General features: G+C 38.2%; 4 protein-coding genes across 6 annotated transcripts; all 4 read left to right on the top strand.

Annotated features, from left to right (window-relative positions):
• The first annotated feature begins 4,593 nt into the window (after positions 1–4,593).
• Positions 4,594–6,506, top strand: LOC115786416 (LRRN4 C-terminal-like protein). Its single transcript, XM_030738547.1, has 2 exons — positions 4,594–4,751; positions 5,485–6,506. Exon 2 carries the CDS (start codon positions 5,487–5,489, stop codon positions 6,294–6,296), a length of 810 nt encoding a protein of 269 aa, XP_030594407.1. The 5' UTR covers positions 4,594–4,751; positions 5,485–5,486; the 3' UTR covers positions 6,297–6,506.
• A 194-nt stretch (positions 6,507–6,700) lies between these two features.
• Positions 6,701–11,088, top strand: LOC115786418 (thiosulfate:glutathione sulfurtransferase-like). Its single transcript, XM_030738550.1, has 4 exons — positions 6,701–6,999; positions 9,769–9,897; positions 10,080–10,242; positions 10,473–11,088. Exons 1-4 carry the CDS (start codon positions 6,987–6,989, stop codon positions 10,525–10,527), a joined length of 360 nt encoding a protein of 119 aa, XP_030594410.1. The 5' UTR covers positions 6,701–6,986; the 3' UTR covers positions 10,528–11,088.
• Positions 11,089–11,227: 139 nt separating this feature from the next.
• Positions 11,228–13,879, top strand: LOC115786417 (thiosulfate:glutathione sulfurtransferase-like). 2 transcript variants are annotated; one of them, XM_030738549.1, is made up of 5 exons: positions 11,228–11,334; positions 11,416–11,446; positions 12,994–13,122; positions 13,305–13,467; positions 13,684–13,879. In XM_030738549.1, the coding sequence occupies exons 2-5, from the start codon at positions 11,434–11,436 to the stop codon at positions 13,736–13,738; spliced, it is 360 nt and encodes a 119-aa protein (XP_030594409.1). In that variant the 5' UTR covers positions 11,228–11,334; positions 11,416–11,433; the 3' UTR covers positions 13,739–13,879. The 2 variants fall into 2 exon arrangements, with proteins under 2 accessions (XP_030594409.1, XP_030594408.1); XM_030738548.1 differs by lacking the exon at positions 11,228–11,334 and having other exon boundaries at positions 11,356–11,446.
• An 877-nt stretch (positions 13,880–14,756) lies between these two features.
• top6bl (TOP6B like initiator of meiotic double strand breaks) lies at positions 14,757–22,042 on the top strand. Of its 2 annotated transcripts, none has more exons than XM_030739991.1 (14): positions 14,757–14,849; positions 15,018–15,141; positions 16,563–16,616; positions 16,702–16,823; positions 16,945–17,028; positions 17,111–17,166; positions 17,745–17,813; positions 17,898–18,093; positions 18,351–18,462; positions 20,540–20,698; positions 20,813–20,934; positions 21,230–21,340; positions 21,497–21,595; positions 21,738–22,042. In XM_030739991.1, the coding sequence occupies exons 1-14, from the start codon at positions 14,829–14,831 to the stop codon at positions 21,783–21,785; spliced, it is 1,377 nt and encodes a 458-aa protein (XP_030595851.1). In that variant the 5' UTR covers positions 14,757–14,828; the 3' UTR covers positions 21,786–22,042. The 2 variants fall into 2 exon arrangements, with proteins under 2 accessions (XP_030595851.1, XP_030595849.1); XM_030739989.1 differs by having other exon boundaries at positions 18,339–18,462.
• The last annotated feature ends 1,324 nt before the right edge of the window (positions 22,043–23,366 follow it).

Below are 23,366 nucleotides of genomic sequence, written 5' to 3'. Positions count from 1 at the left end.
CTTGACAAATACCAAGGGCTCAGGGAGGAGCTGGAAAGGATGTGGAAGATGAAGGTAACAGTGGTCCCTGTGGTAATCGGAACACTTGGGGCAGTGACCCCCAAACTGGGAGAATGGCTCCAGCAGATTCCTGGAACAACATCCAAGATCTCTGTCCAAAAGAGCACAATACTGGGAACAGCTAAGATACTGTGCAGGACCCTCAAGCTCCCAGGCCTCTGGTAGAGGACCCGCCCATATATATATATACATATACATATGCATATAAAACATAAAATTGTACACAGTATGTAAGTGTATGTAAGTAACAAGGTATGAAGTATAAAAGCTGACCAAATAAAATAATGTGACAGGTAAAAAAATCATTTAAAAAGAGGAAAAGGAAAGTAAATGAATAAAAAAGGGTTAAAAAAAACAAAAAAGAAACATAAAATAGAAAATGAAAAGAAAGGCCTCAATGTAGTATAAAAAGTCCATAAAATAATACAAATAAAATACAAATTGGGCTCCACTGTGGGTAGAATTAGGAATGCGGGATCTCGTCATCACATGCGCCTGCGACATCATCACACTTCTGTTTCCAATTAGCCTCTTGAGAATCACTGGAACGGCACACTTACAGGGCGTGCATTCTGGTTCCACGGCTATTTTAAGCTCAAAGTAATGGTTCACACAACATCACAGAGTCTGGTAAAAAAGCCTACCACGAGATTCCTTTTGAGTGAAGTGGGAGGTCAAAGGTGACTGGGATTTAGCCAATAGTAGTGCTTCCTGTTTAGCTTGAAATAGTTTAAATCCTCAGAGAGGTATATGGACTAGAAAAGGGAATGGGGCCCACACATTTCTGAATCTGACTAAGTCATTCTAGACTAACCCAGGAACTGGAGCGAATGTGAAACTGAGGTGATGTTATTTTAATTTGACAAACACATGTTGAGGGGAATTTCCAACACTGAATAACAATAATTTTATTGAGAAACAATATATAACAATTTCATTTATATTAATTTTCTGAGCACTAAACAGTTTAAACTATGGAGCTGTCTATATTTTGGTGGCTGTGTGACACATGCAACAACATGATCAAACATGTAGGGGTGGAAGGAAGGGGAATGTGCACTGGCAGGCAGCTCATTATCTCGTGTAATATGACTCATGGCTCCCTTTATTCCTTAGGGACCTCTGAACCACAGTTTTAATGAAAAAAATAATAAAATAGCACACTGGCTATTTATCTAAAGAAAAAAAATCAGTCTCCTTGGAGATGTTGTCCACTTTCAATAAAACTGCTGACCTTATCAGTACACAAGGGCATGTTAGAAAAACCAGAGAAGACAAAACATTGAGTACATCAGTCGTGGAATCTGCAGCCTACGTAGTTTTTCTTCAGCCACCTGTGTCTGCTCGGTTTCACCTGAATTACTCACCTCCCAGTGATCAGACAATTTACTGAACATAATCAGTCTCTGACGCCATACTGTAGCATTTTTTCATGTTTATGCATATATGCTGTACATGGTTGTAAGTACCTGTGAGTAGTGTTTCCATATTTTGACAGTCAGCAAGAAAGGAGTGGGTAATAAAGTGCTTTGGGTCCCAGTAAAAATATCACTTAGTTGCTTGCATTTCTCTCAGTCAATTGGATTTTCTTTATTTGAAGAAGAGATGAGCTCCTTCCTTATCTGATGTAATCCTACCCTCACAAGGGTCATCTCACACAGGCAAATAGCATACAAGCTTGTCTAAGTGTCTCTGTCTCTATGTTCGAGTGTGTCTAATAGTTGGCTCAGTCAGTGCATTTGGGAAAATGTTCCTATGAATCTGTATTATAAGTCACTGTTTCTGTATTTATGACTTTTTTCGATTTTACACTATGTTCATATGGAATGAAATGCTTTGGCTTTTATTAATGTCATATAACCCAATCTTGTTTATTTTAAAATAAAACGGCCATATGGAGCTGGATGAAGTATGAAATAACTCCCCCTGTGCTGAAAATGTGAGAATATTTCTGTAATGAGAGAAGAACTGTTATCACAGTTTGCAGATTGTCCTAAAGGATTGACTGGGTGCTGAAATGAATGACTTCAACTTGATGCACCACAGAAACCTGTACCAGACGGTTACAGGCAAACTGACGTGGCAAAGGGGGGGACAGACGGCAGGGTGAAAGAGATGGTTGTCTCACGTAGCCAAAACAAAGTGAAGCTTAAAACATTAAAAAAAAAAAAAAATGCAGGTAGACTTTAGGAGAAACTTAAACATGACCTTTGCTACAGAATTTACATTACAGAATAATGACACATGATACATCACTTTGACACTTGTGAATGACACATCTTATATTCAAGCTTGGTTGACTGACTAAACACAGCAGTGCCATGAGAAAAACTGTCCCCATGTTAGTCAGCATGGTAAGACTGCCAGTAAGCAAGAAATCACAGTCACTGTGTCTTGCACTTGGAAGCAGTATTTGGGAATTACAACACACAAAACCTCATGTGTTGAATCACCAGTCAAGCCTGATATTACCACTTAAAAAGTCTCCTGACCTTTCCCCCAAATACAATTTTAAAAACGTTTTTCCAGTGAGAGTTATGCTATTACTACCAGCTTTGCTGAGTCCTCCCATAGAATTGAGTTCAGGATTCTGAGTGCCACATCTTTCCCTTGAAATGTCTCTGGATAAACATAAAGTACAAGGAATGCTTCACAGGTGTTGGTTTGTAAACTGAAGTACTTAGAAAATTTTATTTTTTTTTCAATTTTGAGACAACTTTATTCATAACTAAGGTGACTGCAGTTGATCCTGAGGACATGAATGTGTGCATCATATGTTTCCTTCATCCAGTAAACACTGAAATATTCCTCTTCAGGCCACAAATATCAAGTGAGATATTTCAGAAATTATTAATATCCAGCAACTCCTGGGAACCTTCACTACATCTGAACTGAGTAGCCTTTTCGGCTTCCCACAGCTTTGTTCGAAAGTTTGGCTGATGGTACTTTTGCAGCAATACACTTTTCACTTCTTTTATTTCCATGTAGATGGTTTAAAAGGCCGCCCAGCATGTTTGAACAAGGCTTTGCTGAGCTGGAAGAAAAGAAAATTTGGATCCAATATGCCTTCTGCATGATAATAAAACCAAGACGTGCTACATTATTACAACATTTCCCACACCAGGCGCAACCATTTCTGAGCAGTTATTTGTGGTTAAAAAAAAAAAAGAGCTTCAGTTCTTCTCCCAAAAATTGTTATAAAAAAGTTGTCACTTCCCCTCCTGTGACTCAACTGAACTTCTTTTTAACAAGCACATGGATAACAGAGTCAAGGTCTTAGGTCTCAGGTTTTTATGTGCAACACACCTTTTCCCAGTGTGGATTTGTAACATGTGTGTTCTTAAAAGTGTAACAAATGTGCATAAATTGTTTTTTACAACACTAAGATTGAGAATTAGAGCATTAAACAAACTGGCACTGTAATCATGTTGTTCCAGATTAAATAACTGTACATTTAGGCCCATCTCCAGTGTATTTTCATGTGGACTCGCTTATCCCTTTCTTTAATCAATTTGCCTTCATATGTACATGGATAGCAACTCTCTAAAACCCTAACAGTGGACAAATATGACTTTAAATCAATTCATATTCAAATGGAACTATTCAATCTAAGAAAAAGCAGAGGTGCTTGAAACTTTTTGATCATGTTGTATCCTTCTTAAAAAAAACAAAGAGACAGACCAATTAGCAACACCAATCCATCACACACCCCAAACAGAAAACTGGAATTTTGTATAAAGACAAAAAATAAAAGGAGGATTCTATCAGTGTCGCCTAAAAATGGCCGTAGAGCTTGGGAAAATTTTCACAATCGGTCCTTATAAAACAGGATAGCTGTTCAAAAGATAAAGCTAACCTGAAACCTGAAGAATCCAGAGACGTCATTAACATTGTTAGTGGTTTAGGTTGTCGAGTTAATCTTTGAAGATACAAGGAGGATCCCGCCCTGGTATTTTTCCTCCCATCTGTGCCACAGTGGCACTTGGAACAAGAAAAAAAAATACTATACTTCGCCAGCTTCGTCCCATAAAAGGATAAGAAAAAAACAAGGCCTCTCAGTGTCTCACAATGGGGGCTAGAAGAGGTGGAGGGGGTCTTTAATAAATACTCATCCAAGCATTCCTCACCTCCTCGCTCTCGAAGGCACACATAAACACAGTTAGGTGGTCTTATGTGTTGTTCATTTCTACAATAACACCTGCAAAGTACATGGGAAGTTTGGGTTTAAAAGAAGTAATCTGAAACAGACAGCTACACCTACAGATTGTGAAAAACACATGGAGCAACAAGTGCAAGCCTGCCTCCTGCTGCTGCTTAGCAAATTAATATGCTCAACAGCACACAGACACATGGCGACCACCCCCCCCCCCCCACCCTCCCCCGAACACACATTCAAACACAAATTCCAGACACAGATTACAAAAATAAAAGAGCACTGATGGCCATTTGGAAGCCTGAGAAAAAGAAAATGGCAAGAAGTGAAAAAAGACAGCATAAAAGAGTAAAAAGCGGAGGTGGGGGGAGGCCCTGAAAGGAGAGCATGAGGGGGTGTAGCTGAGGAGGAGGAGGAGAGCGTCTGAGAGAAAGACCTTTCGACAGTGAGAACTGGAGGCAGTCGAGAGCACACGGCGAGAGCAGCCAGAGTGGAAACAAAGGACTTTAGACTTGAAACATCCATCAGCATTAAACAGGTACCGTAGTATTTTTCAGTATTTGTTTTTCACTTTATGGTTGCATGTGCCAAACGACTGAATGGTTCAGTTTTATTTTTAGAGGTTTAGTAAACAATATTGGCTTCTAAGAGCATGAGAAAATATTCTCTGACTATTATAATTAATTTTATAAATTGACCAGACTGAAAATCAGCCTGCTTTTTTGTCCATTTTAGGTTCTCACAAAACTCCCCTGGTTTTCTGCCACAACCAAATGGAAGTGCTTTTGGGGTTACCTCAGTAGTTGTATTCTTCTTCCCGCACTCAGCATTTATTTATTTATCTAACATTGTTTACAGAACAGGACTCTGCTGATGTTTGGGTATACACAAGAGCATTTATGAGCTATAAACTGTGACAAGCAGCATGCTGGTGCCTTGAATCTATCCAAATAACTTTATTTTGTTTATTATGTTTTTGTTTGTTTTGATATACGCCAAAACAGAGACCATATGATACTTACAATTTTTATCCTTAGTATGCGGTGCTTTGTTGCTTCTTTTATTAATCAGAAATTGCAAACAAATTCAGTAATAAGTTTCCTTTTTTGAGTCTTTATTATGTAGCTTCCTTCATGTAACTAGGAATATTTTTAATATACAGAAGTCGGTTGATGAACAAGCAAAGGTTAGGTTGCATCAATTAGTCTATTTATGGTTGCATAATGACCAATACTTTTTATCTTATTAATTTTTTTCATCTCTTTCCACAGACATGACCTCACTGTGCAGGAACCTAGTGGGACTTCTCTTTTTTGTCTTGCCTCCCATGCACTCCCATCTCTTTACTAATGCTGCTTCTGCTTCCCCACCCATCACCCGTCCATCAATCAAGCGCATAACTGACACAGCTTTGGGAGACCAGGATGACGATTACTCAGATAACTACGACAATGACAGCACCCAACCTCCTTCCATGGTGCTGTCCTACACGAAGATACCCCAGCAATCTCAGTTTTGCCAGTACAACCCCTGCTTGGAGAAACAGGAGCCCTGTTCCAGTCTCTCAGCACAAACTGGGTGCCTGTGCCCTGGGATGAGTGCCGTTGATGAGCGTCCTCACCCACCACTTATCCAGGCACTGGTGCCAGTCAGTGGAGAGAGCGACAGAGGAAAAATAGAGGTGCAGTGGTGCGCTCCATCTTCAGTGGTATCTCAGTACAGAATAGTCATCGAGGGAAGGGACGGTGATGCCCCAGTGTTTGGGGATTCTTCACGGCGAGGTTTAGTCCCCACTTTGGAAGTGGGGACTAAAGTGTGTGTGGTGGCAGTGAATGATGCAGGAAGCAGCGAACCCTCAGAATTCTCATGTAAGCGGTATGAAGCTCATGAATCTTCTGACCATACACTGCTGGCCTGGATCATAGGAGGTGGAGCTGCTCTTCTTTTACTGATTGTTATAGCAGCTCTAATCTGTGGGAAATGTCAGAAGTTTCGAAAGGGAAAGAGAGACTCTACTGATGGATTTCTTAAAGGACACATGGAAGGCTGTGATAAGGACAGATGCAGTTCTGCAGCGGTGTAGTCAGTGATTATAGAATTTAAGTATTGTTAAACTCCTGTTTCAAGGAATGTGTGAATATCACTGTAAAAATAGGCATTGGTGGAAGAATGCTAACACATAGTTTATTACAGTACCAGTGAAAAGTTTGGACACACTCACCCATTCATATGAATACTGTTATTATTTTTGCACCCTTACAGTTTTATTTGCTGGCAAATTAACCCCTGTAGGTTTATAGTATTTTTTTAATTCCTTAAAGATATTATTTTTGTAGAAAACAGCTTCTGAGTGTTTTTTGTAATAAAATAGTTTAAATAAGAACTGTGTTTGTGCCTGCATTATAACAGCTGACACAGTTTTGTTTTCCTTTTGATTCTTTATGCTTGTGACACTAATAATCATACTTTCACAAGACTTACACGTTTCCCCAACTTAAAAAAAAAATGTATATATATAATATATATATTTAAACCACTGACTGTACACTGTAAATCAGTTCTATTCACAATGACTGTGCACAAAACTCACTTTTACGTTTACGGTGATTTGATTGGCCAACTGATGACGTCTCCCTGGCTAAGCCCCGCCTTTCACCTGTATATGAGCCAGTGAGGTGCCACCAAACAAATATATGAGAAAGAAGATGCACTATAGTTCTGGGATATTTGATAACCATTGCCACTCATAATTATAGCTTCACGAATAACCAGGATGGCGAACACAGGTGAGTCTTTTTTAACGCTGTTCCAGGTCCAGTTAACAAACTGTAGAATCTCTATTACTATCTGAATTTACTAAATGAACTGAAACATGTTTAATGTAATGTCTAAAAGACCATTTAAAAAAAATAACAGCACAAACAGTAATAGAATATATTCATAAAAATATTTTATATGTTTTTATAACTTTATCGCTTCAATGGTTTGGAGTTCCTTTGTTTCATTGCTTTCATGGCGTGCATATTTCTCTTACTAATAAATTAATAAGCTTTCCATGTAGATAAGAATGACTCTGCAGATTAAACTGGAAGTTACCTGTCTCTGGGGGACTGTACTCGGTTACTCAAGCAACAAACAACAAACAGGTTTGATGGGGTCAATATCACCTTTAGGACATCATAATTCGTCCCAAAAAAAGTCACAATTTCCCACCTAATTTCATATCCATTGTATCAAGTTGACCTTAGGCTGTTGTAAATGCATGTTGGTCAAGCTCCCACAGTTTTTATGAATTTATTGCAAGCAGATAAAGAATGAGCACATTGTAAAATATGTCCGCTCTGTCAAGGACAAAGTCAAATGAAAATATATACATTTTCATAACATCGTGATTATACAATGCACATTTTCACATAGCTAGTTTGTCCCTTACTCAATAATAATATTTATTTGGTAAAATAAGGCTTTTGAAAATAGTGAAATAACTGCAAATTGCTTGTGTCCTCAAAGAATCTGTGATAGTTGTGTTTTCCTTTTTAAATAAAATCTCTAAAAACTGTGATTTGATCAGTTTTTCAAACAGTATTATTTGGCACTAATTAGTTTATTAAGAAAACATGAAAAGAGTTTACTAACTTGTGACAATAAATTGATTAATTTAAAAAAACTGAAAAATTACAGGGTGGACAGTGAGATGACAGTTAACACAAAAAGTGTTAACTCCTGACATGAATAGATTTATTAGAGTTTTCTCAACAAAGGTGAACATTACAAAATATAATTATGAACATTCATAAGCTTTTTGCATCACAATTTAGATATATAATAGGGTCTAAGTGTATGACAATTTGCTTCTCTGGGAGTCACTTCAAACATAATGACGTGAAAATTGGGAAATGTAAGTGTAGTTAGTCACTGTAGCTGCACCACTTGTTTCAACCTTCATTGAAGAAAGACAAGATTCAGGGTGTTGATGTTACTGATTTCATTAGTTGGTGTGTTAAAGGGGGCAATTACTCCATGATGACACTGTGGACGGATGTTTTAGGGACGTGCACAAAATGTTAATTAAATAATAAAATGGAGACAAAATATCAAAATAGTTTGTTTTACCCAAGAATTTGGTAAAGTAATAAGAACATTTAAAAAGTATTTTCATTTGTGCCATTTACTGCCATATTACACTACTTGAAAGGAGCAGACCAGCATGTGGGACAAGGAAAATGGTATAAAATTAGGGAAATTCCTTTTAAGAAACTTGTTCTTGTGCTGATTTGTGTCACTGTATCCACATTTGTAATAATACCAAAATTTTTCATTATTTTGTTACTTGTTAATAATAATTTATTGATTCTGATGAGGACACAAAAAGGTACTTTATAGTGATATTGACCCTGAAAGCTACATCATGATTGCATAATTGCACATCGTTGCACAACCTGTTGCATTAGTAGACAGTCAGGGCAGTCTACCTATATTCCTACTTTACATACTCACACTCACTATCGCTCCATCTGATAAGAACAAGTATGCTAAAAAAATGCAGGAACAATGTTCTTGTAAGGCATGTACCGTGAAACTGGAGCTTGATGTTTGTCTTTTAGGCCATTTTTGAAGTCCTTTATGCTTGAACTAGATGTGAAACTAAGTGGCAGTTTAGTTCAATTTGCTCTCTTGACACAGATTTGGATATCTGAGCTTAAACTTCTGTATACCTTATTGTGTATAGATTTCTGAAATTGAGCAGAATAACATGGAACACAATTAGTTAATCTCTCATTGCTTTTAATTTGGATATTTTGTATTGAACAGACAGACATTAACCTGTTAACTGGCCGCACCAAAATCACCTGAAAAAAACTACAACGCCCTCTGGTTATCAGCGGCTCTGGAAAGCCCATGTTGTAGCCTGTTAACTGGCCACGTCCTGTCCGCGGGACATATGTAGTGCATTTTATATGGTGGGCTAGACCCTGCCACTTTGATTTTGGTACGGCCAGTTACATGATTGGCCGAATGAGGTGTCAATCAAAATGGGAAGGCCTGCGAACGTTAACAGGCTAAACTTGTCGGTGAACTTTTTAAAGGCTGGCTTTTGATGAAAGCCTCGAGCTCCGAAGGGAAAGAAGCTAGAGAACTGAGGCTCCAGTATAGCACAAACAGTTAAGAAACAATCTGAAATGAGAGAAAGAAAGAAAAAAGAGCTATTTATCAACTGATTACGTCGTGTTTTAGACTGCTTATTGCTAGCCTATTCTGACCCAAAGTGCAGCCGTGACTGGTTCTGAATGATGGCTTTACAGTACTGCGTACAGTACCGGACACCGGCGCACATTATTTGGTGCGCGGTACCGGACCGTACCGGCTTACTTTCACCGCTGGGTAGGCTGTAGTGGTTTGCCAAAAAAAAAAAAGAGCAGTCATGTCAGCCCCAGTATATGTGCAATTATTGTCGATACATCTGTAAGGATGATTTGTTGTCAGTAGTGCAGTTTTATTGGAGTATTTGATGAAAAGTTATCACACTCTTTATTGTGTTTCTGCCATGTTGCCAGTTACCAAAGAAATCTCCTATGACGAGCTGAAGGCTCTTGTGGGAAAGAGCCAGAATCTCATTCTGGTTGATGTCCGCAGTAAAGAGGAAGTGGAGAGCGGACATGTTCCAGGATCCATTAATATTCCACGTGAGATTGTTTTAAATTAATTTGCACTAAGGAAAAGCTAAAATTAGACGACAAAATAGTATGTTAAAAGCAAAGCAAATCCTTCCTCGCTTTGTTCTTGTGCACTCTTGTCAGGTTCTGCAAGTTTGTATTTGCATGTTTATGTTGTCCACCTTTGTCTCTTCCACCTTTGATTCCTTCAGTTGAAACAGTAGAGGCTGCTCTTACAATGAATCCAGATGAATTCAAGGCCAAGTATGGAGTAACCAAGCCACAGCTGGATGCACCAGAGCTGGTGTTTCTCTGCCGTGTGGGCAGGCGTGGGGGAATAGCCACCGCCAAGGCCCATCAGCTAGGATACGTGAAGTAAATAAGCTGCTGTTTACAATAATAATATGTACACATCCCCTTTTAAATAAAATCTCCTTTATTAATACAAAGGCAATAAATGTTTAAGACTTTAGAGAAGACATCCCTTGAAGAGCTTTTACCATTGCTTTACTTTTATATTATTATTAAATCTGTAGCTTTTTAATGCATGTTTTTAATGTAATAATGACAACTTTTATCTCCTGTGTCTCTGTCCTCTGTTTCAGTGCACGTAATTATACTGGTGGATACACCGAGTGGTCTAAGAAAGAAGGAAAGTGATTCACGTTGAAGGGGTGTTTCATATGAATTCATGCAATCAGGAAGTGTGACATAGATAATTATTTAATATTAACATTTAATTTAAACATGTTTTAATTTTGTGGTGGTCTTTTCGCACTGTACAATATTTATTATATATTTATGAATAAATACAAATTAATGTGTTCACTTTTGTGTTTCTACTAAAATATCGGAAGGTCCCAAAACATATGATAAATATAAGATTTATGCACACAGAGGTACACACAAACAGCCTCATGAACATTAAAGAATTAAGTATTGTTTAAACTCCTGTTTCAAGAAATGTGTGAATATGACTCTAAAAATAAGCATTGGTGTAACAATGCTAACAAATAGTTTATTACAGTACCAGTCAAAGGTTTGGACACACTCACCCATTCATATGAATACTGTTTATTATTTTGCTGGCAAATTAACCCCCGTAGGTCTATAATATTTTTTTAAATTTCTTAAATATATTATTTTTTAGAAAACAGCGTCTGAGTAATTTTTTTTTGTAATAAAATTGTTTAAATAAGAACTGTGTTTAAAAGTTTCTGCTTCCTTGATACTAATAATGCAGTTTGTGCCTGCATTATAACAGCTGACACAGTGAGATTGCTTTCTTTTGATTCTTTATGCTCGTAACACTAATAATTTTACTTGAACAAGACTTATACGGTACATTGTAAATCAGTTCTGTTCACAATGACTGTGCACAAAACTCACTTTTACTTTTACTTACTATTGACGGTGATTTGATTGGCCAACTGATGACGTCTCCCTGGCTAAGCCCCGCTTTCACCGGTATGTGAGCCAATGAGGTGTCACCAAACAAATATATGCGGAAGAAGATGCACTATTAACTCTTGCCATTCATAATTACAGCTTCCCGCAACAACCAGGATGGCGAACACAGGTGAGTATTTTTAACACGCTGTTACAGTTAACAAACTGTAGACTCTCTATTACTATCTGAATTTACCAAATGTAAAAGACAATTTTTTAAAAAACTAACAACGCAAACAGTCATTGAGTTTATTCATAAAAATATCAACATTTTTTTTTAAAGTTTATCGGTTTTTTTTTTTTTTCAAGTTTATTGCTTTAATGGTTTGGAGCCCCTTTGTTGAACTGTTTCCATGGCGCACATATTTCTCTTACTAATAAATATTTACACGAAAAAAGCTTTCTTTGTAGGATAAACATGACTGCAGACAATAATAAGATTAAACCGGAAGTTACCAATCTCCTAGGGGACTGTACTCGGTTACTCAAGCAACAAACAACAAACAGGTTTGATGGCTACATCATGATAATTGTCTGCACATCGCTGCACAACCTGTTCCATTAGTAGACAGTCAGGGCAGTGTACCTTTACTCCTACTTTACAGACTCACAGTTACTATCGCTCCATCTGATAAGAACAAGTATGCGTGGACATGCGGGAGGAATGTTCTTGTAAGACATGTACCGTGAAAGTGGAGCTGGATGTTTGTCTTTTAGGCCGTCTTTGAAGTCCTTTATGCTTGAACTAGATGCAAAATTGAGGAAAGAATGATGTGAAACAAAGTGGCAGTTTAGTCCAATTTGCTCTCTTGACACAGATTTGGATATCTGAACTTAAACTTCTATATACCTTACTGTGTTTAGATTTTACACCAGCTGTTTTATTAGGTACACCTTGCTAGTGCTGCTTTGGACCTCATTTTGCCTTCAGAACTCCCTTAATTTTTAGATTCCACAACGTGCTGGAAACATTCCTCTGAGATTTTGGTCCGTATTGATATCACAGCATCATACAGTTGCTGCAGATTTCTCAGCTGCGCCTCCATGATGCAAATCACCCCTGCCACCACATCCCAAAGGTGCTCTATTGGATAGTGATCTAGTGACTGTGGAGGCCATTTCAGTGCAGTGAACTCATTGTCACAATGCAAGCTGAGATGATCTGAGCTTTGTAACATGGCGCATGGGCTGTGAACACAAAGGCATGGACATGGTCAGCAACAATACTCAGGTAGGTTGTAGTGGTTAAACAATGCTCACCTAGTACTAAGGGGCCCAAAGTGTGCCAAACACCATTACACCACCACTAGCAGCCTGAACTGTTTATACAAAGCAGGATGAATCCACGCTTTCATGTTGTTTACACTTGCTGTCATGTGATAATGAGCAGCTGAAAAATGTGTACCTAATAAAAGAGCCAGGAAGTGTATATGTAATTTATCATAATGTTGTGGCACTAACAATAGAGCCAAGATAGGCTCTGGATCATTATATAATGTTGCTAAAAAAAAAAGAGCAGTCATGTCAACGCCGATATATGTGCAATTATTGTCAATACATCTGTAATGACGAGTTGTAACTAATGACTGTATTTGAAAAGCGTCAGTAGTGCAGTTTTATTGGAGTATTTGATGAAAAGTTATCACACTCTTTATTGTGTTTCTGCCATGTTGCCAGTTACCAAGAAAATCTCCTATGACGAGCTGAAGGCTCTTGTGGGAAAAAGCCAGAATCTCATTCTGGTTGATGTCCGCAGTAAAGAGGAAGTGGAGAGCGGACACGTTCCAGGATCCATTAATATTCCAGGTGAGATTGTTTTAAATTAATTTGCACTAAGGAAAAGCTAAAATTAGACAACAAAATAGTATGTTAAAAGCAAAGCAAATCCTTCCTCGCTTTGTTCTTGTGCACTCTTGTCAGGTTCTGCAAGTTTGTATTTGCATGTTTATGTTGTCCACCTTTGTCTCTTCCACCTTTGATTCCTTCAGTTGAAACAGTAGAGGCTGCTCTTACAATGAATCCAGATGAATTCAAGGCCAAGTATGGAGTAACCAAGCCACAGCTGGATGCACCAGAGCTGGTGTTTCACTGCCAGATGGGCAGGCGTGGGGGAATAGCCACCACCAAGGCCCATCAGCTAGGATACGTGAAGTAAATAAGCTGCTGTTTACACACATCCACTTTTTAAAATAAACTGTCCTTTATTAATACAAAGACAATAAATGTTTAAGACTTTAGAGAAGACATCCCTTGTAGAGCTGTCACCATTGTTTTATTTTTCTATTATTAAATCTGTAGCTTTTTAATGTATGTTTTTAATGTAATAATGACAACTTTTATCTCCTGTGTCTCTGTCCTCTGTTTCAGTGCACGTAATTATACTGGTGGATACAGCGAGTGGTCTAAGAAAGAAGGAAAGTGATTCATGTTAAAGGAGCATTTCATATGAGTTCATGCAATCAGGAAGTGTGACATAGATAAACATTTAGATGTTTAAATTTTTTGGTGGTCTTTTCACACTGTACAATATTAATTTTATATTTATGAATAAATACCAATTATTGTCTTCCCTTTTGTGTTTCTTATACTGTGAGACTAAAATAGTGGAAGGTCCCAAAACATATGATAAATATAATCTTTATGGGGTCCTTGCACACAGAGGTACACACAAACAGCCTGATAAACACTACAAAACATCATCATTAAGTACCAGTGGCAACATGACCATTAAGAAAATGGATGGATGGTTGGATGAATAATAAAATTAAGTGCTTTTGCAAACAGTTACAGAGAATACTGACTCTCTTAATAATGCTGCATTAATCTCAGCTAAATAACCTATATATGGAGTTTTTAATGACAAAGTAAATGAATTAGTCTCCAAAACAAAGCCACATAAGTCTGACACTTAAAATCTATAATATATAGTTTACAGATAAAATGTGTAGAAATATTTAACTCCTGGTTATCTGCTTGCAGGTGCATAATAAAATAATCAAGTCATGGTCAGTTTTCATTAAAACTAAAGAGTAAGTAAGCAAAGTTTTAGCTGCCCCCCTGCTTCACATGTTGTGCTGTGTGTGCTACATACTGCATGTGTGATGGGTTAAATGCAGAGACTAAATTTCACTTCATTTATATGTATGTGACAAAGTTCTTTTTATTTTTTAAGGCGCAACGCACTGTATAACAAAATAAGTAAAAACTAAAGATCATCACAAACTAAAAAAATTAACGCACAGTTAATAGCAATACAAACCATGTTAAAAATAGGATAAAAATAAAATAGATAAAACTATAATAACAAAACTATCTCAAAATGTCACATATTTGTAACTACTTTTTAACTAATTTTCAAATTATATATAAATGTTTTCCTGTATTGCTATAATGTCATCAGCTAGGGTGAAGAAAAAATTGGGTTAATTATGTTGTTAAAAAAATAGTCCTGATTAGGGTGGTAGCAGCAGGTGCCGATTTAGGGTGCAGGCACACTGTGTCTGAAACAAAAAATGGTGATGGAAATGCAGCAGGTAATTGTTTAAATTATAGTTATTCCTGGTAGAAACGCGGTTTAGAGATGGATAAGGCTACTCCTATGGGTTTACAGAGCAAAGAAAAGCTGTCCAAAATTTGCCGCTAGCTAGCAAGTAGCGTTAGCTTGCTAAGCTAGGAGTTTGTGTTTTTAATGGCCTCTCCAGGTGCTGCGTTTGATCATGCAAATGGCAAAGCAAAGGCAACAGCTGGGCTTAAGGACTGCAGGAGGCCTTTTGGTACTTCTGTGGACTGACACAGGCGCTTCTACGCAAAAGATAAACTGCACCGGTGAGTCACAGCAGCCCAGACCGCGACAGCACGAAACTACGTTGTCATCTTTTATCTTCCTTCAAGATTAACAAATAAAACAGGTTTAAGTTGATTATGTGGATTATGGTGGGGTATACTATTTTGTCAGATTAAAGCTCAGAATGACAATGCCCTTGAAAAAAGAGAGGTTCTGTCAAAAAATATTAAAAAGAAATGGTTAGACACATATAATGATACACCATTTTATCAGGCCAATTCAACTCTTCATGAACGCAAATATCTGATCAGCCAATCACATGGCAGCAGGTCAATGTGTTTAGGCATGTTGGCATGATCATGAGGACTTGCTGACGTTCAAGCGAAGACTGGGCAAGACAGGACTTGGCAGTGTTGTTGATACCACAGGGGATGGTCTGAGTATTTCTGCTGATCTGCTGGGATTTTCCCCCACAACTATCTCTGGGGTTTACAGAAAATGGTGCAATAAAGAGGAAAACATCTGGTGAGTGGCAATTCTCTTGAATTGAAGCAGATGGCCTGCAGTTGCCGAAGACTACACAGGGTGCCACTCCTGTCAGCTAAGAATAGGAAACTAAGGCTACAGTTCACACAGGCTCACCAAAATTAGACAATACTGTAGAAGACTGGAAAAATTATCCCCTGGTTTGATGAGTCACAATTTCTGCTGCAACATTCGGATGTTATGCTCAGAAATTGGCGTAAACATGCATGAATCCATCCTGCTTTGTATAAACAGTTCAGGCCAGTGGTGGTGATGTAACATGTGGGGAATATTTTCTTGGCGCATTTTGGGCTACTTAGTACCAGCTAAGCATCCTTTAAACAGCACAACCCATCCCTCAGCAGGGAAGTGGCAGAACAGGAGATTTGCATCATGGATATGCAGCTGGCAAATCAGCAGCAACTGTGTGATGCTATCATGCCAATAGGGACCAAAATCTCTGAGAAGTGTTTTTAGCACCTTGTTGAGTCTGTCTCAAAGAATTAAGGCACTTCTGAAGGCAAAAGTGGGTCCAAACCATTACAAACAAGGTTTATCTAAGAAAGTGAGTGGTGGGTGGATCTAAGTCTAGGTAGTGGAAGTGGAAAAGGACAAAAGTTCAAATGGTCACCCTTAGAATTATCATGTAATAGATTTTTAATTGTGTCAGTCAGAGCTAGAAATTATATCATAGGTATTAACATTCCATACAAATTAAAGTATTTTAATCTTCAGGATATGGTGAAGAGCATTTTTTTTAAAAAAGACAATTGGTTACTTTGAGCTATGAGTGGACATTAATTTATTACTATAGAATTATTAGTTCCTCAATCTCTGTTTTCTACATTATAAAGAACTCTAACGGGAAACTGTTTGTAGCAGCTGCTGATGGAACAAAGGATAAAGTTTTGTTATACTGATCCTGTTTGTGACACAGTTGCAGCGGCTGGCCCCTGGTGCACAGGGATTCAAATAGAAGCCCTCCAACTTGGTACGCATACACATGTAGACATATACACACATATTCAACCTCTGTGCATTCCATAACTTTTTTTTTTTTTTTTTTGCTACATCAGTCCTTGCAGATTTGAAAGACAGCATGTTTCCCTGTGTGTGGCCACATCATGAGCCTGACCCCGAGGAGCTGAGTGCCTTTACAGATCTGTATGGTTCCCTCAGATTGCTTCTGTCTTTTCAGGTAGAAAATGACCCACATGAATCCTGAAATTTATTTATTTTTTTTTGTCTCTTGTCTTTCTATTGTAATGTAAGTGATATGAGTGGCGGGTTATTTCTTTCACATATCTTGCAATGTACAGGTAAAAGACACAAGCCATTGCTCTTCAGAATGGCAAGCTCGTATAGAGGCATTCCTCCGCACGTTCACTGTGGCTAATGCCGGGGTAGGAACAGATCTGTTTCCATGTCCAGAGTCGAATGCTAAACTTCAAGCAATACAGTTGACATCTTTCTTATTTTTGACAGATACAAATCCATCTCAAATTCAAAATCAAACAGCAGACCTCACAGCGAGAATTTAGGTAAGACTGCATCGATGTAAGTCATAGCTTCTATTTTTGAGAGCCTCCGTCTTGTTAGATTATGTCACAATAGAGCAGTTAATTCGTGAGTAGCTATCTAGTTCATTAAAGATCCCACTTTGGGGGAGCCTGGGTGGCTTAGTGGTGAAGCCGGCAACCACATATGTGTCCCACATTGCGGTGCTGGCGGGGTGGGTTCGTGTCCCGGCCCGTCGCCAATTTGCCTGCGTGTCTTCCCCTGTATCTTTCCCCCATTTCCTGTGTCTCTCCACTATGATAAAAGCCGCTGTGGCCAAAAATGCAAAAAAAAAAAAAAAAGATGCCACTTTGCATAAAACAGATTTTAGATAGTTATTTTGATTAAGTTTAAAAAGCTATTTAAATATATAAAAGTTCAAGCAAAAGACTATTGCAGTAGATCATCACAATTGCTGGCAGTGGTTTGGCTCGGAGTGAGAACAAAGAAACAAACAAGACAAAGGCTGATTCTTTTGGGTGGAATCTTGGTTGTAAATTAAAATGGAATGGAAATATCAGTCTCTGTTTTATGATTTGCTGACAAATTCATATTGTTGCAGGGTCAAGTTCAAGAGAAAAGTTGCGCTAGCAGACCTGCTGTTGACCTTGGACGTCGCCTGTTCTGCACCGTCAGTAATGCTGCTTTTAAATGTTTAACTGAAATAACCATCTCCTCATCTGTTCGATCTTCTCTTTGCCCCTTGAATTTGAAGGCCTCTGTGGTGCGTGAAGAAAGGATGCTGGTGTGAGAGAGGGCACCCTGCTTTTGGAGGCAGGTTGCCGCTCAGCATCCCACCACAAGCCATGGACCAAGGCCTGCTCGGGGATCTCAGTGTTCAGCTTGTTACACTCCTGAGCCCTTGTGTGCTGCCGTACCCGAATGTAGCAACGGAACTTACTCGCATACAAATATCCTTTGCAAGTTTTATCATAAACCTATACCACACAGTCTTTTTTTAACCCTTTAGCATAAGCATCATGGTAGCCAAAGGAATAGGATACAGGGATAAAGCCAAACGGTTAAATACAGCAGGGTAGCTGGATGAGGAGGATAAGGTTCTCAAACATCTGAGGAAAAGCCAGAGTAGGGTCTGACTCAGTTCAGAGGTATTTGGGCATCTGATTTGAATTAGTCTTCCTTAATGTGTTTCCATGTGTTGGTATACAACACCAGTAACATTCCTGTCACTGGCCCCTCTGGCTTCTTCCAAACACTTCCTGCAGCTCTGGACTGTCAGGAGATGGGGCTCGATAGAATTTACTGCTCCACTTTCAAAGGTAATCACTGCTGGAAAAAACATGTCCTGATGGCTGGGATCCATTTTATTTCATTTGCTTTCCCAATAAAAACTGTGGAAAATGAACCCATTGTAGGTCCAAAGTCCAGAACAGTTAATCCTGTCTTTACAGGACATTAAGACATTGAAACTATTACAATTTGGATTTGTTACCTTTGTTGAAAAAAGCTAATGTCCACCACCTGTGTGGGTTTATGAGAGAATGAGCCCAAGCCTGAGGCTGGTGATTCAAACTTTTATGGATCCCATAAGCCTGTCAATTGAATGTGAGAAGCAAAACCAAACAGAACAATGGATGTAGAACAAATAACACAAACAAAAGCATTAAAGTGACAGCACTCAAAGAAAATGGGCTACAGAGTTTACTTTCTGTCACAACACAGTGACTGTTCTCCACATTTTAAAACCCTGTTTCATGCAAATTTGGCTCATCTGCAACTAGTTTGCGCTTGACGTTTAGTTCTGATAAAAGATTTAGTGCTCCATTCATGCCACAAAATATTCTCACAGCAGCAACTCGGGATGTGGAGAAAGGGTTTACAGTGTGTTTGACTTTTTGACTGTTTTATTATGATTTAATGTGCTTTCATTACAGTATTATACTTGGAAGTTGTTTGTTAGAAGTATTTATATATTTTTTCATGCTAATAGCTTTTGGGATGAGCAGTGTTTCATTTAGCTAAATACTAGTGTCAGCATATTTCCACTGTCACGATGACAGTGCAGAAAGCATGTGGAATGAACTGTGTACAACATTCACATTGAAGGTTTGACTTGATGGCGATGCTAGATAAAATAACATAGACATAGACATAGACAAACTTTATTGTCATTCAAAATTGCACCATACAGTGCGCATTAGAACAAGATTTCGTTGCTATAGGCTCGGATTAAATTTGGAGGAACTGCAGCAGTGATGTACAAAGAGAAAATTACTAAATAAATAACCTAGTTAAAAATAGAGTATATGTATATACATACACACACATATACATATATACACACACCAATACATATTTACATACAGAGCATACAGAGCAGTGAAATAAATTATCCATCTAGTAGTTTTTCTGGTTTAAATTTAGATCAACCTGATGAACAGACAGGCAGCATTATTATTTTCCAGAATGTATTTTGCAAATTTGTTGGATACAACATATTTGCACAGTTAAATACGATCATTTGCATAGCAGACTAATGTATTTATGTGGTTTCTTTTGTCAATGATTAGCTGATAAGCAGGCGGCTCGTCTTTAAAATGGACTAAATAATCTTTGTATGTCCAGATAACATTCACCAGATCTATAATAAAATTGGAGTGTTCATTAACTAGTTAGTCATTTAGTCAGGGATTTATTTTAAGCAGTCACCTGAGGTGTTTTGAGCTTGTCTAAAGAGGTCTTTCAGAACGAGGGCATATTAGTCTGGAAGCCAATGTTTAAAAAGATTTAATTATCATGGGCTTGCACACAGAGCAGAATGCTGCAGTGAGGTGAAATGCAGTACGCTCACATGGTGATGACAGTCGAAATGAGGCTCTTTTATCAGAATCTACTCTTATCAGAAACAGCTCTTTCCTAACAAGTATTTTTCCCCTGTGTAATATTACACAATGAATCGCAACCACAAGCCTGTGTTAATCACCAATAGCCTATTTACTCACATTTACACAATGAGATATAAAACAAGACCCATAATACAATCTGCTCCACACTGTCTCTGGCTGTCTGCATTTACTGTCACAAGCATATATTTTATTTAATAAGTTTGATTTGGCCTGATGAGACACATTTAAGTTTCTAATGTTTTTTTTATATACAGACATAAAAGACTTGAACTAAAAACCAGGATTGCAAAAAGAAAAAAATTATTGCCCAACCCAAAGGTGTGTCTTTAATTACTACAATGTTAGGTACGTGTCGTGCTGGTTACAGCCCATATGTGTCTTCAAGTAAACGCTGTCTTTTCTTTTCAAAATTATTTTCTCAAATAACTCCCGCTGTTTCCATCTTTTTCTTTTCTTTACTTTGGCATAAATATTTCAACATCCCCTGCAGATCTTGTGTACAGCGGCGGTACTGTGTACACTGTAGAGAAAGACAGCTGGGATAATCCAGAGCAAGAATCAAGCCTTCCCACAGTGCAGCAGAGTCTCCTGCTTTTCTTCTTCTTACAGCACAGTGACCCCTTCACCTCCCAGCTCACTGATCTCATGGGTGAGGAAGTGCAGCAGCGTGTATATTCTCAAAACTCTAGATTGAAGACAACCTTTTTCTTCCAGTTTTCCAGTGAGATTAAATACAAATGTGCGAATATTGTTGATCTTGCAGCTACTGAGGTGTTGATAGAGCACCACCTGGAGGACATTCTGAACAAGAACAGACAGGCTGTCACAGCAGCCCTGCAGGCTGAACTGAGGAACACACTCAAAGTTCAACATCATAGAAAAAAGGCAAGACAGAGATGCATACACATATACTAACCATCCTAATGCTTTATATAGGAGTTTGTAGTCCTCTAACAAAAACTTGCCAAGTCTATTAACAGAAAATAAATGATATATTATGCAAAATAGCTTTTTTTTTTCTGTTTTCATTCACTGTGACTGAATATATTTGAGTCTCTATCAGAGCAAGCAACACAATAGAACATTACCCCATACTTGAGTAGATCATGATGGCTGTTTTACAATCATTTCCAACATTAATCTAAACCAGAAGTAATTTTATTCATGTGTGACATGATAGCAACAAGAGAAGCTACATGCAGCTGCTGAGGTGATTCTCAGTTCATCCATCAGCATCGTGAGCAGCAGCAGTAGCATGGACTTCAGAAATGCCTGTCTAAACTGCATGAAGGTGTGGAAAAAAATTACACTGAAAAACTTGTTTTCACAAGATTCCACTGCCAGTGTCATGATATTGTGTGCTACACTCTACTGGCCACATACAAGAACACGGTATTTAATAGAGGTGTTGATGGGGTGACAAAAGTCAGGTGTTTGTGTTTGTCAGGTACATGACACTCGTGAATTGGGAGCCTCCCTTCGTGAATCACTGTGGAGAGTGATGTCATGGAAATTCATTCCCAGGGCCAGGTGTTTTTCTGCTAAGGTGAGTGAGGTGGTTGCTTTCTGCCAACACCAACCAGTAATGAGATGCTGCTATTAATAACTGGTTGATAATAGCAGTATCTCGTTACTGCTATACCTCTTATTCTGAACCATAATCTGATGCAATGTCATTATTTTAACAGATGGAAGTACATCCTGAGAACGATGATCCCACCACAGCAGAAATCTGAGAATGGCTGTTTGTCTTAAAAGTTTTGTTCTTGTTAAATGTTGCAGAGGCAGCAGGAAAAGGACTGAATATGTTTGAAATGTAAAGTGCACCAATTTTGAATATAGTAAATTTGCTGCCAATAGCAACATCTGTTTAACCCATAATTTAAAAAGCACATTGTTGTTGTTATAGCTTAGTTACACCAGTTTATTTTTTTTAACAATATTCCAAGACTCAAATTGAACTCAGTGGTTTCTTTTCAACTTTATACCCGTAAATAAACATCTGTAGAATATATCAATGTCTGTGGTTGTGAGGATTCATCATATAGTGCTGAAGTACACAATATTAATTATTGGTGTGAAACACAACAGTTAATGGGAACCATTAGAAGGGTTAACGAGCCATCTCAAGCTTAAAGTCAGAGTTTCTGTGTCATAAATATGGCTCTTTTTACCTGGCTAAATCACCATAGTAACTTGTGCTGAACACATAACTTGGTGGGGGGGCTGGAAGTGCCACATTTTCACAATTGTTTTTTATTAAGTGCAATATAGATTTTCTGCTGTAGGAATAAATTTGATTTATGCGTCTTGTTGAGCCATACCTTACTAAAACTATAGAACAAAGCCCAACTCTAAAGTTACAGCAGCACAAACTGCATCGCATCATCAGTGGAATTTGCATGCATTCAGTTGGTGATGCAGAAAATGTATAAATGTTTTTATGTTTGCTGCTAAGTGTCTTACTCTGCTGGAATTGCACCTCCAAGAGCACAGATTAGAAAACTGATCAGGGTATTTGATGCCAAGAATACCTGTTCAATCAATAAAATTAAGTTCACTTTGATCTGGTGACAAACTAAAGTGATTGGCTGTGGAACAGTAACCTTTCATGTTTAAATGTATCAAGTTTAAAGTTTCAGAGCTCTAATATGCAGCCGTCATGTTAAAAATAAACAGCAGCATTAAAATTATTAACAACTCAGAGGTTGAGCAGGCGACCACTCCAGGTGGTGCTGGTTTGAGCAACAACTAAAGAACTAACAACCAAACCAGTAATACAATTTAAAATATAATTTAAATTTAGAAAGACAAAAAGATAGCAAGGATGTAAATGAACCAAGGATATAAATAAGATAAGAATGCACTCTAAGGTGCAAGAGTCTTGATAGATATGCGTATAAATACAATCAGTTATTGCACATAAAACGTGTCATGCGGGTCCTGAGAAGAAGCTTTTGTCTCATCCTTGTTCTGGTGCTGATGCTGCACAGCCTCCTTCCTGTTCGGAGGGGGTAAACAGCCCATGTGCATGGTGGGAAGAGTTCTTTATGATCCTGGCATTCCTGTTCCTGCATCGGCTGATGTAGATACCTTCAATCAATGGCAGGCTGCTGCCAGTGATCTTCCGCTCCTGAATCTACCTGCCAGCAGCAGAGCAGTTTCCCTATCACACAGTGCACGCCTGAATAAGATGGGGAGATTGTGATATGCAGTCCAGTATTATCCACTAGCTAAACAGTGCACAGATAACGTTGTTATGCCAGCTAGATATGTCTGTACGTAAACTGCTATAATCCTCTCCCCCGTTACCTCTG

Source organism: Archocentrus centrarchus, chromosome 10, assembly GCF_007364275.1.
Source record: "Archocentrus centrarchus isolate MPI-CPG fArcCen1 chromosome 10, fArcCen1, whole genome shotgun sequence".
Taxonomy (NCBI): domain Eukaryota; kingdom Metazoa; phylum Chordata; class Actinopteri; order Cichliformes; family Cichlidae; genus Archocentrus; species Archocentrus centrarchus.
Note: the sequence above shows the minus strand (reverse complement) of the source record. Positions and strands in the feature narration are given on the sequence as shown.

Coding starts and splice junctions, on each gene's coding strand:
- top6bl (XM_030739989.1), top strand. CDS start 14,829: ATGGTGATGGAAATGCAGCAG. Junction 17,167..17,744: donor ACCTCACAGCGAGAATTTAG/GTAAGACTGCAT, acceptor ATATTGTTGCAG/GGTCAAGTTCAAGAGAAAAG. Junction 18,463..20,539: donor TTACTGCTCCACTTTCAAAG/GTAATCACTGCT, acceptor CATCCCCTGCAG/ATCTTGTGTACAGCGGCGGT.
- LOC115786418 (XM_030738550.1), top strand. Junction 9,898..10,079: donor AGGATCCATTAATATTCCAC/GTGAGATTGTTT, acceptor TGATTCCTTCAG/TTGAAACAGTAGAGGCTGCT. Junction 10,243..10,472: donor CATCAGCTAGGATACGTGAA/GTAAATAAGCTG, acceptor CCTCTGTTTCAG/TGCACGTAATTATACTGGTG.
- LOC115786417 (XM_030738549.1), top strand. Junction 13,123..13,304: donor AGGATCCATTAATATTCCAG/GTGAGATTGTTT, acceptor TGATTCCTTCAG/TTGAAACAGTAGAGGCTGCT. Junction 13,468..13,683: donor CATCAGCTAGGATACGTGAA/GTAAATAAGCTG, acceptor CCTCTGTTTCAG/TGCACGTAATTATACTGGTG.
- LOC115786416 (XM_030738547.1), top strand. CDS start 5,487: ATGACCTCACTGTGCAGGAACCTAGTGGGACTTCTCTTTTTTGTCTTG.